Genomic DNA, 16132 nt, shown 5'->3' with positions numbered 1-16132 from the left:
ATAATAAAAACCACAAACAAAGATGCCGTAGTTGTCATTGCTTCAGTTGTCACACCCAGGGACTCAGCTCACATGGGCTGGCAGACCCACATCAGGCCACAGGCCTGGAAACCTTGCTACAATTGAAGGCTCGTCCGGGATTTTGCCATTAGCTACTGGGCCAGTTGCCATTGGCAACGGCACAAGAAAAAGTCCAAAAAATTGATTTTTGTGTCCGGAACTGCTACATCAGCATCAGGCCGGGTGTGAGACTTCAACTGTGGGAGGCAGGGGGAGTGGTTTTAGGCTAGAGGCCCACAGAGAGGGATGCTTGCAACAATGTAAATGCTCCAAGAAAGACTATAAAGTGACCAAGACTCTTCATATGGATTATGAGATGTATTCTGCTGTCAGGAAGTGGAAAGCAGGAGACAAGTGTGTCAGGATGCGTGAATGCAGCAACTGCCTAAAAGCAAGGAGTCCTAGTGTGGACGTCGTAAATGGCGTCAAGGGTCCAGGGAAGGACAGAGAAGTGGATGCCGGAGGCCCTAGTGTGGACGGTGAAAATGGAGGCCAGGGGCACAGGAAGAGAGGTGCCAGGGGCTGGGTGGTGGTGCAAGCTATGTGGAGGAATGTTGACTGTGCATTTGGCAGCGGGACATTTATTATTTATGGCTGGTACACACATACTGTGGGGATTGTAGTCACCCACGCCAAGGAGGGCCGTGGAGCTAGTCCCTGAGCCAGTATGGAAGATGTTAATTGCAAGTGTGTGGCAAGGAAAAGGAGTATCGACTGTGCAGTCGGTGGTGGGATGCTGCTTTTGCTGAGCAAGAGGGGGCGGCTGGCTTTAGGCAAGAAAAGCGCAGTGGAGGCCCTAGTTCAATTAGGTGGGCGGATGTATGTCTAGCAAGTGACATACTCTGCTTTGCAACTATTTCCCTAATGCTTGCAGTGCAGCAGCATGGCGGGGGTAGAGTTACAGTACCGCGCAGGAAAGAACGCCACGAGCAGGACTGCCCAAGGGGAGGAGTGATCGCCCAACATGGCGAAAGGGTGGAGACAGCGGGAACATTTTGCCAATCCGGAGAGGCAGAGGGGACCCTATTAATATCCCCTCCTTCAGGCGCGGCTCTGCTGGAGACACGTGTAAAGGAAGGAGACATGTCGTTCACCAGAGGAGCGAAGGGTGTTCCCGTTATTGCTGCCACCATGGGCAAAAACCCTGCGGAGCAGAGCCGAGAGCAGATCCACCAGCCTGATCCCCCGCTAGTTTGGGATACTGGTATCCAGATGGTACCGTACGGCGGGCTCATGTTGTGCACCGGAGGAGGTCGGGAGTTCCTTGGAGTGGTATGTCCTCAGTGTGCCACTGTTACTCTGAGGGTGCAGGCGTGGGTTCAATGTGGGCAATGTGGTGATTTGCTGCTCAGGGTAGAGAAGAGCGAGGGCCATCCCAGGAAGCTTACAGTCATGTGGGATACAGGCCTCACTCAGGAGGTGACGGAGAATGAGCCCAAGTTCCTCCATGGTGCAGGAAGAGGGGTATTCAGGCTGATGATGCAGATGGAGACCTTGCCAGCAGTCGGTGGGCTCACATTCTGCAGGGAAGGGGTTTGGTCGCAGAACTCCGTCCACCCAAACAGTAGGGCCTTGGCCAGAAGTACCGCCGGTCAGGGCCCTAATGGCATCCCCCCTATCAGTATTCCCCAGCCTGTGCAGACAGAAATTCCCCAAGTAACTTATTCCAGCACCAGTGGTGAAGGTGAAAAGTGCCCTATCCAGGTGAATTCCCCATCCTTCTACGCAAAATATGGGTCCGTGGAAGAAGATATAGATGATTGGGAATCCATTGAGGAAGCAGAGTGGGAATGGGGGTCAGAGACTGGCAGTAGCCACCCAGGTCCCGGAGTTGTTGTGCCTTTTGACCAGGAAGCCAAGGAGGCCATTGAGAGAGGAGAACTGGCTCAGAAATTGGGGTTCTGTGAGTCCTATGTCACAAGGGTCCCAGACCTCACCCCACCAGGGAACATTGCCAGAGCTCCAGATCAGAACATTGCCTATGAGGAAATGATCCAGAGAGTTCACACCCCATTTTCTCCACCAGGGAGAGGTAACCGGAGGACCCTTCCCATGTTATCTAGAATACAGTGCTGGATGCAAAAGAAGGTTGCAATGGAGTATGGTTATGACTACTGTGCTGCCACGCAGCTTTAACTGTCTAGCAGTTGTTATTACATGTTATGTTATGCTATGTTATTGGTATCTTCCTTGCACCCCTGCTGTCTCTGGCTAGATGGTTTCTCCCATCCTCCATTTTCCTGCTGTAACTCCCATTTTGTTTAGTTGTTATGAGGAGACTGCAGAGTGTGGAAGCTGTGTAACTTCATTGGAAATGTACCTATGGAAAAGCCTCTATGTTTATGCCTTTGCTAACTTAAAGCATAAAGAAGCATTGGAGAACACCTCTAGAGTCTTTATTCATTGAGTAAACTATCTGTTAAAGCCATCATTCAACCTGCTGCACACACTTACAGACTAGGGGTCTACAAGAAGGTCACAGGTACAATCGATGCTGAGACAGAACAGTAAATTTCCAATAATCCATCACACAGTTATCTCTGCAGCTTCAGAAAGTAAATTTACAAGAATATACAGCTTCAGAAAGTAAATTTCCATGAAGAATACATCACAGGTATCTCTGCAGCTTAAGAAAAGTAAATTTCCAGGGTTCTGCAGCTTCAGAAAGTAAATTTCCATCTTCAGAAACGTGAGTACCCACTTGCCTGTGTGTTAACTGCAGTCACCAGAAGCATTACTCTGCATATGAAACCAGACACCTACTGAATGCTTCATTACTATTACAGCCTTCTGTGCTGAGCTTCCAGTTTGAACTAGTTCCAGCAATAGCTAGCTATTGTATCAAATACCCAGCACCTCAGCCAGCCTGCTTAATAACAGAAGTCACTACTTACAGAGCTGAGCTCTGGCAGATTTCTAACAAGACACCAGAAATACAGTACTTATTATGTCTGACAGAGATCTCACAGAATTACCTGCATTTAGTCAAGATAAAGCAGACTCCTTACTTCATTCTGCTCGTCCTGTCAGAGCCCCTCATCCATCCTTGAAGGCAAGGGAGGTTTATGAAGCAAGTAAGGAAGAAACATCTAGTAACCTGACTGCATTGTGGGAAAAGACTTTAAGTTGTATAACAGCCACTGATGAAACTAGCAACAATTCTGAGCAATTGAACACTGCTCTCTCAAGGGTTAAGAAGGCATTTGAGAATTATAAAAGACTTTCTGAGAAGTACTATTCCCTATTGTCACATTCCAACTTAGAGGAAGCTGCATTGGAATTAAAGGACTTTACTTCTAATGACCAGCAGAGGCATAGCACATATCTTGAAGCAAAGGCACAGATAGAAGGTAGATTGGCACAGCTACATGAAACTACATCCTGTAACTCTGCTTCTTCCAGACACTCAGGAAAATCTTCTAGGTCTGCCCGCTCATATCATAAATCTTCTTCTAAGTCATTGCGGTCCTGCTCTATAAGGTCAATACCGAGCGACCAAATACTCAAAGCTCGCCAAAAGTTTGCAGTAGCCCAGGTTCAAGCCGCCTGCTCTGAAAAAGAAGCAGCCATCAAGGCAGAAGCTAAATGCAAGGAAGCAGAAGCTAAATGCAAGGAAGCAGAAGCTAAACGCATTCAGGCAAGAATACAAGCAGAAACAGAGGCTCAGCTAGAAATTCTTCAGAAGAACAGAGAAAAGGAAGTAGCTTTAGCAGAGTTATCTGTCTTGGAACAAGCCCTATTGGAAGAAGAAGGAGCAGCTTGTACCAGCTTGCCTGCTTTTCAAGACCCTGTTGAAAGGACCCTACAGTTTGTCTAAACTCAGAACCACGACAATACAGTTCCACCTACAGTTGGAGATTCTCCTCATAATCATCCAGCAAGTGGATCAGAAGGCAATGTGTTGCCAAAGCAAGCTGGTCAACTAGACACACCTACTAACAGAGACCCTCCACAACTACCGCACGTCACAAAATCAAGTGAATCAACCTACGCAGCTCATGTCCCACCACAACCCTATGTGCATAGAGATTACAAGGGCACAGCAGAAGACTACAGAATGAACTCTATACCCCCTTTGATACAGCTCTCTTTAACTTCAAATGCTCAGAGACCTTCAGACGACAGACCCTTACCTAGATTAAACCCATCTGCAACACCTTTCTCTCTACCTACCAGCCAACATCATATACCAACCATGGTCCAAGACGGCGCACCATCAGTACCCCCTGTGGCTATAAAAACTGAAAGCACTGACATTGCAGAGTTCAGAAAGTATATGATTTGACGAGAGTTTATTACAACTGGACTGTCTGGATTTGATGACCGCCCAGAAAACTACAGGAGTTGGAGATCTACATTTAAGGCGGTAACCAAGAACTTGGACATTGAACCTCAAGCAGAACTTGACTTACTAATAAAGTGGTTGGGGCGTCAATCTTCAGAACAAGTAAAGAGACTTAAATCTGTCTACATTTATAACTTTAAAGCAGGCCTTGATGCTGCCTGGGAACGTCTAGAACAAGACTATGGGAGCCCCGAAGTCATTGAATCTGCCTTATTCCAGAGACTAAACGACTTTCCTAAAATCTCTGTTAAGGACAATCATAAGCTTAGAGAGTTAGGTGAACTCCTTCATGAACTTGAAATTGCTAAGTTAGATCCTAGTTTACCAGGTCTTAGCTATTTAGACACTGCTCAGGGCGTAAATCCTATTGTCGCAAAGTTGCCTAGCTATCTTCAGGGAAAGTGGACTAGTGTAGGATCTAAGTATAAGTATGAACATCATGTTTCCTTCCCTCCCTTTTCTTATTTTGCAGAGTTTGTGCGGAAGGTTGCAAGATCCAAGAATGACCCAAGCTTCTTCTATCCAGATACAACCACCATTCCTTTAAGTACTTCAAGGGGTATTGCCACCAACAGTAGATTCAAGGATTTAAGGCATCCTATTGCCGTGAGGAAGACCACCATAGCATCCAACGTCTTAGCTACAGACATCAAAGCAAGCAATCTTAATCAACAGTGTCCTATTCATAATGCGCCACACTCTCTCTCCAAATGTCGTGCATTTAAGGACAAGCCTATTGAAGAACGCAAGTCATTTCTCAAAGAGCATAATATCTGTTTTAAGTGTTGTGCATCCTCCGATCATTTAGCTAGAGACTGTAAGATCGCCATCAGATGTTCTCTCTGCAACAGTGCCAAACACGTAGACGCTCTTCATTCAGACCTGTTCAAAAGGAAACCTTCATCCGGCAGCAACCCCAAGACTACATCAGATGATGGCGGGGAGAGAACTGAGCAATATGCCGACCCGTAACCACAAGGTGTACAGAGGTATGTGGAGAAGGGCTTCATAGCAAGTCTTGTAGCAAGATATGTCTTGTAAGGGTTTTTCCTGAAGGATGTCCACAAAATTCCATAAAAATGTATGCCATACTCGATGATCAGAGCAATCACTCATTGGCCAGTACAGAATTCTTTGACCTATTCAACATTCAAGGAGAGACCTGGTCCTATACCTTGCAGACATGTGCAGGAAAGGTCAATACTTCTGGAAGAAGAGCCCATGGCTTCATAGTTGCATCAGAATATGAGGACACAGTGTTTCCTCTTCCAACGCTAATCGAATGTGATCAGCTACCGAACAACAGAGAAGAAATCCCCACACCAGAGGTTGCACGTCATCACCCTCATTTGAGTCACATTGCTAACTACATTCCACCACTTAACAAGGATGTTAATATTTTGATTCTACTAGGGAGAGACATTCCTAGAGTTCATAAAATAAGAGAGTTATGTAACGGTCCAGATGATGCTCCTCAGGCCCAGAAACTTGATCTTGGATGGGTGATAATAGGAGAAGTCTGTTTAGACCAATCTCACAAGCTCTTGGATGTAACTTCCTACAAAACTAATGTTACCTATCGATTGATGAAATGTCCATTGCACTATTATGTGAAGGAAAGACTTGATTTCAAAAACGAAGTTCCATATCAAGCACTCCAAAGCATTAACTGCAAGCTCACTTCTCAAAAGGACTTTGGTGATTTAGTGTACCAAACTACTCGTGATGACAACAAGATTGTCCCTTCAGTCGAAGACAAGGAGTTCATCAAGATTATGGATGAAGAGTTCTTCAAGGACAATTCCAACAGTTGGGTAGCTCCATTACCCTTCCGAGTACCAAGGCTTACTCTCCCTAACAATCGAGAACAAGCTTTAACCAGATTTGCTGCACTTAAGAAAACTCTGACAAACCTGAGAAGCAAGAACACTTTCTAGCATTCATGCAGAAGATTTTAGTGCCAGCAGTTGTCCTCACACAAACCATTTGGTTTTCAGGACCCAAGTTGTTAATGGACCAGTCTTCTACAAACTCAGGAGAAGATATCGATTTCCACCTGAAGGATCGAGATACTGATCCGGAAATCCAGCCTGAAGTTGTAGCATTGAGTTCCAACATCTGCTCAAGAAGAAATTTGGAGGATGAAGATGACTCCACAGATATGGGGGATGGAGCTAATGAATGGATGCAGGCCAAGACTCTGGTTAAGCCTCCGGACCAGCTGGAACTCAGCGAGGCTGAACTTAAGGAGGAATTCACTCATATCCTGACTGCAAACAACCCTCACGCCCCCCAGAACATTGTGAGGTACAGTTTTAAGGAACGGGCCTACAAACCCATTAGCATCATGGACCAGCTGGCCGTACACTTCTCCCTGGATGGAAACATGTTACACAAAGACTCTGATGAAGCGCGGCGACAGGGGGCGAAGTTGGGAGTCATTGAAGAGACTCAGACCAATGACTCCACAGAGCCGGGAGACAAAGATACAGATGGGAAGTCTGACGCTCAGGCTAGTGAAGAATGGACAGAAGGTGAGGAAATAACATCCAGGAACAAGAAGGAGAGAAAACTGACCAACCAGTTCAATTATAGCGAGAGAGCGTCCCAGAGCATTAACAAACCCCTGCGGGAGCGAGCTTCTCAGACAGAGCCACCTCCAAAGGCCACCTTCTCCGCCACTGCAAACCAGTGGAAATTAAACCCACCACACGCTTCACACATGGGCGGAGCATGGGAACGTATGATTGGGATGGCAAGGCGCATACTGGATTCTATGTTGCTTGATGTGAGTTCTTCACGTCTTACCCATGAAGTACTTACTACATTCCTTGCTGAGGTCGCAGCAATAATCAACTCAAGACCACTGACAGCTGTATCCACAGACCCAGAATGTCCAACTGTTTTAACTCCAGCTGCATTATTGAGCCGGAAAATTGGACAGATTCCAGCGCCAAAGAGCATCTTTGAAAAGGACATATATAAACGTCAATGGAGATACGCTCAATACCTTGCAGATTGTTTCTGGGACAGATGGAAGAGGGAATACCTCACACTTCTCCAAGGACGTAAAAAGTGGCAAACCCAGAAGCCTAACTTAAAGGAAGGGGACCTGGTTCTTCTAAAAGACAAGCAAACCAATCGGATCCAGTGGCCAGTTGGAGTTATTACAAAGGCCATTGCTAGTGATGATGGAAAGGTCCGAAGTGTGGAAGTCAGGATTGTAAAGGACGGGAGCCCAAAAACCTTCCTGAGACCAGTCACTGAGACAGTCCTAATTATGCCTGCTTCCAAAAATTCTGATTCAGTGTTATGTGTAGGAGTCACTTAGACCTCTAGCATAATTAGCTTAGAGGAGAGGGCTACATAGCATTCTACTGTATGCAATGTTAATTGTATGTTTATGGAAAATAATTGTGTAGTGGTATCTCACGATACCAGGCGGGGAGTGTGCTGCCACGCAGCTTTAACTGTCTAGCAGTTGTTATTACATGTTATGTTATGTTATGCTATGTTATTGGTATCTTCCTTGCACCCCTGCTGTTTCTGGCTAGATGGTTTCTCCCATCCTCCATTTTCCTGCTGTAACTCCCATTTTGTTTAGTTGTTATGAGGAGACTGCAGAGTGTGGAAGCTGTGTAACTTCATTGGAAATTTACCTATGGAAAAGCCTCTATGTTTATGCCTTTGCTAATTTGAAGCATAAAGAAGCATTGGAGAACACCTCTAGAGTCTTTATTCATTGAGTAAACTATCTGTTAAAGCCATCATTCAACCTGCTGCACACACTTACAGACTAGGGGTCTACAAGAAGGTCACAGGTACAATCGATGCTGAGACAGAACAACTACCCCTATGCTCCAAGGGAGGTCATGCTGCTGGTGGAGAAATTCAGGGACTGGTGGTGTGATGAGCTAATTTGGGACTATCTCTTTGTCACCAAGCCAAATAGGGACTCCCCAGAGGACGGATTGAAAGAAAAGTTCACTAAAGTCAAGGCTCAGTGGTTTTACGGGCGCTCCATCTATATTGATAGGGTGGAGGTCTGCTGTTCGGATTGCTCGAGACATGCTTGGTCCATCCGGGTCAAGAATGAGAATGGAGAATATGTTTAAGTGCCTCATCTAGAGTACTACATCTAAAAGTGAGACTCTTCAGTACCTCATCAAAGTGGGAGGAGTTCAGGAATGACTAAAACCAAGGAAAATTATTTTTGTTGAAAAATATAATGCTGACTTTGAATTGCATCTATTGAAGTGAAATAGACCTTTTTGGGCCATCGGGTCCAGGTCTTTGGAGAGTTAATTCTTGTGTGCTAGATCCTTTTGTGCCATCGGGTCGGGATCTATTGTGGATTACAAATGGCTGTGTGGGACTTCATCCACAGTCTGTACAGAAGAAGAAATTGCTGCAAAGTTTGTGAGTGGTCAAGAACTTTGGTGTGGGGTGCCCTGCTGGACCCCTGTGATGTTTCCCTGACTCAGCAGGATTGTGGGTCATGATAGACTGTGACCTGCCCTGTTTCCTCACTGAAGTGCTCTAAGGGACAGCAGAGGGCGCTGTGTTTCACTTCAACAAAGAGGACTCTGTCTAGACAGCTAATGTTAGGGAACAAGCTCCTTCGAGTTAAAGGAGGACCCCGGCGTGTCAAGACACTGGTTGGCAGAGATAGTCAGGGAGGCAGTGGAAAGGTCGCCCTTGAAATTTTGGAGGAGGGTCTTTCCATTCAACTGTTCAGTAAGTTAGAAATGTGATGTCATTTCTATGTGATGTGATGAGATTGACTAACTTTTGCTTCCCTTTCTCTATACAGGTGTGACCACCTTAGAGTTAGACAGTCAGGATGTTATAATTCCTGTTTCTTCATTGTTCCCCACCAAATGAGTTTATTTGCTGGGGGGGGGGGCATCAGTTTTCATGCACCTTAAAATATGTATATACATGTACAGCAGATTGTAAAGATATATTTTTTCACGCTAATTTATTCTGTAAATTCGTTTTCTTTCCTTTTCCCCCTTTCCAGGTTTGTGGGATGCTCCTGATTTCAGATAACTGAGTGAACTGCGAGCTAGCTCTTATGCCCCCCCATTGGATAGAGGAGGTCTGGTATATACTACTGCCAAAATAGCTTGGCATTTTCGTGTTTTCCCTCACATATTATAAGGAATTTTCGCAACTGCTTGCCAAATCCATTCACAGAAGGCTATAACTCTATCTTAGAAGGGGGATTGTTACCAGCGGCCACTCTTCGGGCTAATATTACTGTAAACCCTGAGGAGGGAAAAGACTCCACTCACTGTAGCAACTACCATCCAATTTCTTTTTTTGAATGTGGACAAAAATCTTGGTGATGTGATTACTACCCTAAGTACATAAATGTGTTCATCAGGACCAAGTGGGCTTTGTCCTACAGAGGGAAGAAAAAGGTAACACCACACGGGTCTACTAAGCACATCAGGAGGCTGTACCGACTATGTAACTTTCAACCGACACTGAAAAGGCACTTGACCACATTGATTGGACCATTATGACAGCGGTCCCTACTTATCTTGGGGTTGGCGACAACTTCCTCAAATGGATAACCACAATTTCTTTGTGTCTGACGGCAATGATTAAAATAAACAGCTCTTTGTCAGAATCCTTTGAACTTCATAATGGTATGAAGCAAGGATGTCCCCTATCACCACTAATTTTCATTTTAACCCTGGAACCTCTGTTATGTCACATTAGAGATAATCCCAATATCAAGTATCCCCATGAAACAGGGTGAACATAAAAATGTGGGTTATGTGGACAACCTATTATATTTCCTTACCCAGCCTACCACTTCCCTTTCCAATTTACTCTCTGAATTCAGGGAATATGGCATCCTTTCGAATTTTAAAATCAACTGGCAAAAATTGGAAGTTTGCCCCTTTCAACATGTACCGCACCCTAAGCACACTTTCCTTTTAAGTAGACACTATCCCACCTTAAACAGTTAAGTATTTTCCTTACCCTCAAGGCTGAGGATATTTTTGAGGGAAACTTTCCTCCATTTTTAAGGCAAGTCAAAAGAGACCTTGATAAGTGGACAACAAAGCTCCTATTTTGGTTTAGAAGAAATAGAGCACTTAAGATGACTGTACTTCCTCTACTCTTGTATCTCTTCAAGACGTTGCCAATATATCTATACCATGAGCCTTCCTCAAACAACTGAGAAGTGAATTTGGGACATTCTTATGGTCGGGCAAAGTGTATAAGCTTAATTTTCATCTTTTGACACGACCTAAGTCTCTAGTCTCTAAGTCCACAAATACTATAGAGCGGCACATATGGCTCGCATTCTGAGCTGGTGCTTTCCGGAGGAGGGGAAACAGTGGGTACGTATTGAACATTTTTTCTCGGAATGTTAACTGGGAGGTCTCCCATGGCTTGTTTGAGAGGTACCCAACACTTACATGCCCACCCAACCATTGGGGCTACCTTTGCACTCGTGCAGAAGGACAAAAACCTAATTTTATCAGCCTTATCTCCGTCTAGCTTGACCCCTGTCTTTTCTCACTCAAGCTTTACATGATGGTTCATTTCTTACCACCCTGAAAGATAACCAATTCAGGGTGCAAAATTTCCACAATGGAGACCACTGGCAATCCTTACCTGAAATTTAAGCTATGTTTGAGCCTCCTCTCCCTCTGTTGAAGGTGCTGCAACTGCGTCACTTCCTAACTCACCGCTGGGGAAGGGTACTCTCTCTTCAACCCCCACAGAGTTTGAAAATCATTATTTATCACAGGAAGTGGTTCCGCGTGGACTGTCACAGTCATATAGAATATTATCACATACGCAGAACTTGTCACCTCCAGAGTACTTTCTCAAATGGGACAGTGATTTGGGTATTACAGCAGAGAGACAGGAGTATACATATGACTCATAAGGCCTCCATCTCAAGTAGGATCCAAGAAACTGGATACAAAATCCTAGCTAGATGGTATAGAGTCCCCAAAACCTTACATCAACTGTTCCCCTAGAGCTCCTCGTTATGCTGGAGATGTCAAAGGGAGGTAGGTTCCATGCTTCACGTTTTCTGATCCTGTGAGGGTCTTAAAGATTTCTGGTCACAAATCAAACACTGGATTTAGAGGTTTACTGATATCCAGATTAGGGATAGACCGATATGTTTTTTTCAGTGCCGATACCGATATTTTAGTCACAACGTATCGGTATCGGCCGATATGGGCCAATATTTTGTACATTTAAAGTTTTGAAAAATAAAGACAATTTTTGACACAAATCTGGTACTGAACATGTTAATTTTTGTTTAATGCTTTATTGCTAGCTTGCTGGCACCTTGTGGTGGTGGCTGACTGTCTGGCACCCTGTAATGGGTGGCTGGGTGGCTGGCTTGCTGGCACCCTGTGGTGGGTGGGTGGCTGGCTGGCACCCTGTGGTGGGTGGATGGCTGGCTGGCTGGCACCCTGTGGTGGGTGGCTGGCTGGCTGGCACCCTGTGGTGGCTGGCTGGTACAGTGCCTGTGGATGGCTGGTACAGGGCCTGTAAGTGACTCGCTGTCTGGCACCCTGTGGTGGGTGGCTGGCTTGCTGGCACCTTGTGGTGGGTTTTTGGCTGGTACAGGGCCTGTGGGTGGCTGGCTGGTACAGTGTCTGTCACAGCAACGGACTTACAGTTCATGTCTGCTAGGAGTTTGGCCAGGAACCCCCACTTGTATAATATGTTTTGGTTATGCAGGATTTTCGTGAATGAGATGAGGTTGTTACATGCTGACTTGTTAGCTTGCGATAAATCTGCATAAAGGGATATTCTATGGGTCTTGTAGGGCCGGGTGCTGTCTAGAGAAGTGCATCAGCTTGTCTTTGATATGGAAAAAGCGAATTCTCACTATGACGTCCCTAGGGACCCTCTCTGGTAGGTGAGCCAGTTTGGGTAGCCTAAGAGCCTAACAATTATGACATTGTTCAGTGACAGAGATGAAAGAATGTCAGTCATCAACTTTTGCAGATAAGGGCGCAATTCTGGAGCTTTTATAGATTCCGCGATCCCTCTGAATTTATTCTTATTTCTCCATGACCTGACCTCCAGATCAGATACTTTGAGCTTTAGGGATTTAAGCTCTTCCTCCAATTCAAAATGTGCATCGACCAGTTTGTTGTGAGTCCCCCATTTTATTCTCCACATAATCCACACCGTCCCCTAAATCTTTGAGGGTGTTGTGCATAAAAGCAGCCATGTCATGCTGAAGCGTGGTATCTAGCACTTGTTGTTCATAGGTGGGGAAGGCATTTAGCTGGGCCTCATGATCTGCAGTCTCCTCCATGTCCTCTCCCTCCTGCCCTGTGTCCCCTTGTGTGTATACACCTTCCTCCTGCAGTCTTCTCCTCTGTTTCAGAGGGCTGCTTGTGGCTGATGTGTGGCCGTTATTACTTGCCTTCAGCACTGCGCTGTGTGTCCTTCCTCTGCCTCCACCTTATAGAGCTGCAGCTGCTGATGGAGCTCATGAGCCGGCATCATCTTGGTTCCCACTGCCGAAGCAAAGAAATCTGTCAGCTTCCACGGACCATCTCAATCTTTGTGTTTGCCAGCCATGCAGTGGTGGGAGTCAGCGCCCTCTTGATTCTTGCAAGCATCTTTGCTGGGGGTCCAGGGGAACTGAAATCACTGGATATATTCTTCCCGATGGATGCTTGATGGCCTCTGAGGGTTCCTGCTTTTAGACATCAGAAGATTTTTCCAAAGTGGATCGAGTAAACTGGGTTTACTGCCTTTTCCAGCATGGAGCCCAAGCTCAGCCCCCTCACTTCTCCATGGCCAGCCAAGTCCCCTAATATTTGCTCTTTTTGTAATGTGGACAAAATTCTAAAAATTTATATTTATTGCAATAAATGCATTTTCATTATTCCTTTTAGGATATAAAGTATAGCTATGTGGCTGTGTCTGATTAACTTCAGAGAATTTCTATTTTTAGATCAGTCAAAGCAAAAACGATACTCCTAATTAGCAAACTTAACTGAACTTATCATCTGAATCAGTAAAAAACAAAATACATAAAGCTAAAATTATAGGAAAACAACGTTAAGCAGATTAAAGTTACTAGCAGATCCCATAAAAGCCTAATATGTTTTTCAAGCTCTGCTTTACCAGAACATTCAATTTGTCAATATTAAAAACTCAAAACATAAACATTCAATATTTTGAATAATGTAGCAAAGTTCCCATTTACTCAAAATGCTTAGATTCAAGCGCAGGCCCCCTAAGTGCCATTTTTCACAACTCCCTTGGCTTCTGAAAACACCCAGGGAAGATAAGTTCCTCGGCTTCCTTTCCTTAGCAGCTCAGAGAAGCCACATTCAATGTGGCAGAGGTAGCTGGACAAATAATCTGCAACCAGGTGAGAGGTCCTTCACTGTTAGGACCAGCATGCAGACAACTGCTGAGAAGGCTAATAGCAGGCAGCTTCTCTAAAAGACCCAGCTACCATGGTTAGCACAACCCTTATTGCTAAAAGACTAGTTCCATTGTGGTAGCCGACCTGTTCGCCTCACAGGTTGCCGCAGGTCGCCTCCCATAGGGAAGCTGCGGACCCGTTCTAATAGGAGCGACACAAGTCGCTCCGACCTAGAAAAAGGGTCCGGAGCTTCTTTGGGGCGACCCGGAGGCAACCGCCATAGACTTCAATGTTATGAAGTCCGTGGCGGCCACTCCGAGGTAGCGGCGCGCTGCTCGCACCGCGACCTGTGAACCGGCGCTTACTCCCTGCCGATTACGTCATTACACTTGGAGACTACAAACAAGATAGGACAAGATAATGATGTAAAACAGGGGTCTTCAAACCATGGCCCTCCAGTTGTTCAGGAACTACAATTCCCATCATGCCTAGTCATGTCTGTGCATGTCAGAGTTTTACAATGCCTCAAGGAATGTGTAGTTCCGAAACAGCTGGAGGGCCGTAGATTGAGGATCCCTGATGTAAAACATGACTATTGAGAGGGGTACAACAGCAGTGCCTGGTATTATTACTTCAGAAGGAAGAAGGCAACCTACCGCCCTTGCAATAATAACCCTCCTATTCCTAGCAGGGTTTCTGCTGCAACAATAACCGAAAGTGACAGAGATGGGCCCTGCCACTGTGGAAAAAGATAAAAGACACACAGGTGTTTCAAAGTTGCAGAATGAGGGGCTTCGTAATATCTGTTCTCAGCAGAGAAGACTGGCTTTTCAGTTTTCTCCAGGTTTTATCATTTACAGACTGGGCTCCAGAGTCTTTGAAATGCTGTGGGATGAAGAAGCCTCTAATCCTGTGTTAGGTATTACAAGAGACCAGCAGGCTGTGTGTATGCAGGTGTGTACAACCTTTATAGTAAAGGGAATGTCAGTAGTTCTGTTCTCCACCACGTAGATAGGAGGTTCCCTGCCTAGATCAGGGCATTATCCAGTGGAACAAGAAACCGAAAAAGAGCTGAAAGTGTAGAAAGTTCGGCAGGAATCAGCCGAGATTAGACCCGTGTATGGGCAGGCCTAATGTACTGTTACTTCTAGTTAGGGAGTCTTCAAAAAAGACCTTTAAGATGAGATAGTGAGTCCAAATTGATGAAATAAAAGGTGCATTTATTTACTGCAGTGGAGAGGGTATAGTTTCACAGAAGCTCAATTCATGTGAGCTGAGCAAAAAGGAGAAATATCTCTAGCTAGCAAGCATTAGGCTAAATATTTTTTATTAATGAATATGCATAAGGCATAGGTGTGTTCTAGGTTGTAATCTAGGTGTGATCGTATAATCAATCCAATCAGTGTCCATATCTTCTGAATAGCAAGCTAATAGTTAAATGTGCATTAACATCATGTGACTGACACAAAAAGGGAACTAGCAGCAGTCTGCCATGACAGCTGTTGGTTCAAACTGGTTCTGACCACAAATGTCTATTATTTGATCAAACAGGAAGGTAGGTGGTTGGTTTTCATCAGGCGGTGAGTGTCATAACAGGCTCAGACTTTTATTTCCTATAGTTAACAGAAAAGTGTACATTAGCTCTTAAAATAAAATAACAGTGAAAAAGCAGAAGTAACAATATATATAGTTATGCGTATATAGAGAACACATTTATCAATTCCCTCCTCCTGACCCCTATGGTGGGGTCACTACCTTATTTTCTCTACCTAATACAACACCAAGGGTCCACAGTACTACTTCACTGTTACGTGGAGTAAAGTTCTTCTTAGGGTGTATGGGGATACTAGACTTTACTCATTCGCATCACCCATCTTGGTATCATATGTATCTGCTAGATTGACTATCTGGTAACACTCTATCTCTTCCTTGTTGTCTTCCTTATTCCTAACTGTCATTGTAGTAATCTTTTGTATTCCACATTTAGCACACCTGAAAAACAAATAAGCAAGCAATCCTATGACAATAATTCCTACAAGGACAAAAATAATTTGTTGAATTTATGAGCCCATCCACCCATCAATGTTCCAACCAGCAAATGGATTCAATTTACTATCCTTTTCAGGGATGGTGAGATCAATGGCCCGTTTCCTCAGTTTTACCATCTTCTGGAGATGAGCTTCTATCATGTCTTGTGTCTCAGGGCTTTTAAACCGGGTGCAGCAGGCAGAATTATTTGCAAGCAGACATAGGCCTCCCTCTTTGGCTAGCCTAAGGCCAATTTAATTTGCATGTTACACTTGTGTAGTAATCTTAGGTCTGCAGCTATTTCCTTGATTGATTGT

The 16132-nt window shown here is 44.9% G+C and overlaps 1 protein-coding gene across 1 annotated transcript; it reads left to right on the top strand.

Annotated features, from left to right (window-relative positions):
• Positions 1-3007: 3007 nt before the first annotated feature.
• On the top strand, positions 3008-3877 carry LOC309554592 (uncharacterized protein; the record flags this gene model as incomplete). The annotated part of the gene is made up of 2 exons (XM_082256318.1): positions 3008-3628; positions 3728-3877. The coding sequence occupies 2 exons, from the start codon at positions 3008-3010 to the stop codon at positions 3875-3877; spliced, it is 771 nt and encodes a 256-aa protein (XP_082112444.1).
• Positions 3878-16132: the final 12255 nt, after the last annotated feature.

Source organism: Pelophylax lessonae (genome assembly GCF_965119305.1).
Source record: "Pelophylax lessonae genome assembly, chromosome: 4".
In the NCBI taxonomy this organism is placed as follows: domain Eukaryota; kingdom Metazoa; phylum Chordata; class Amphibia; order Anura; family Ranidae; genus Pelophylax; species Pelophylax lessonae.
The sequence above is the reverse complement of the archived record's forward strand: the minus strand, read 5'-3'. Positions and strand labels throughout refer to the sequence as shown.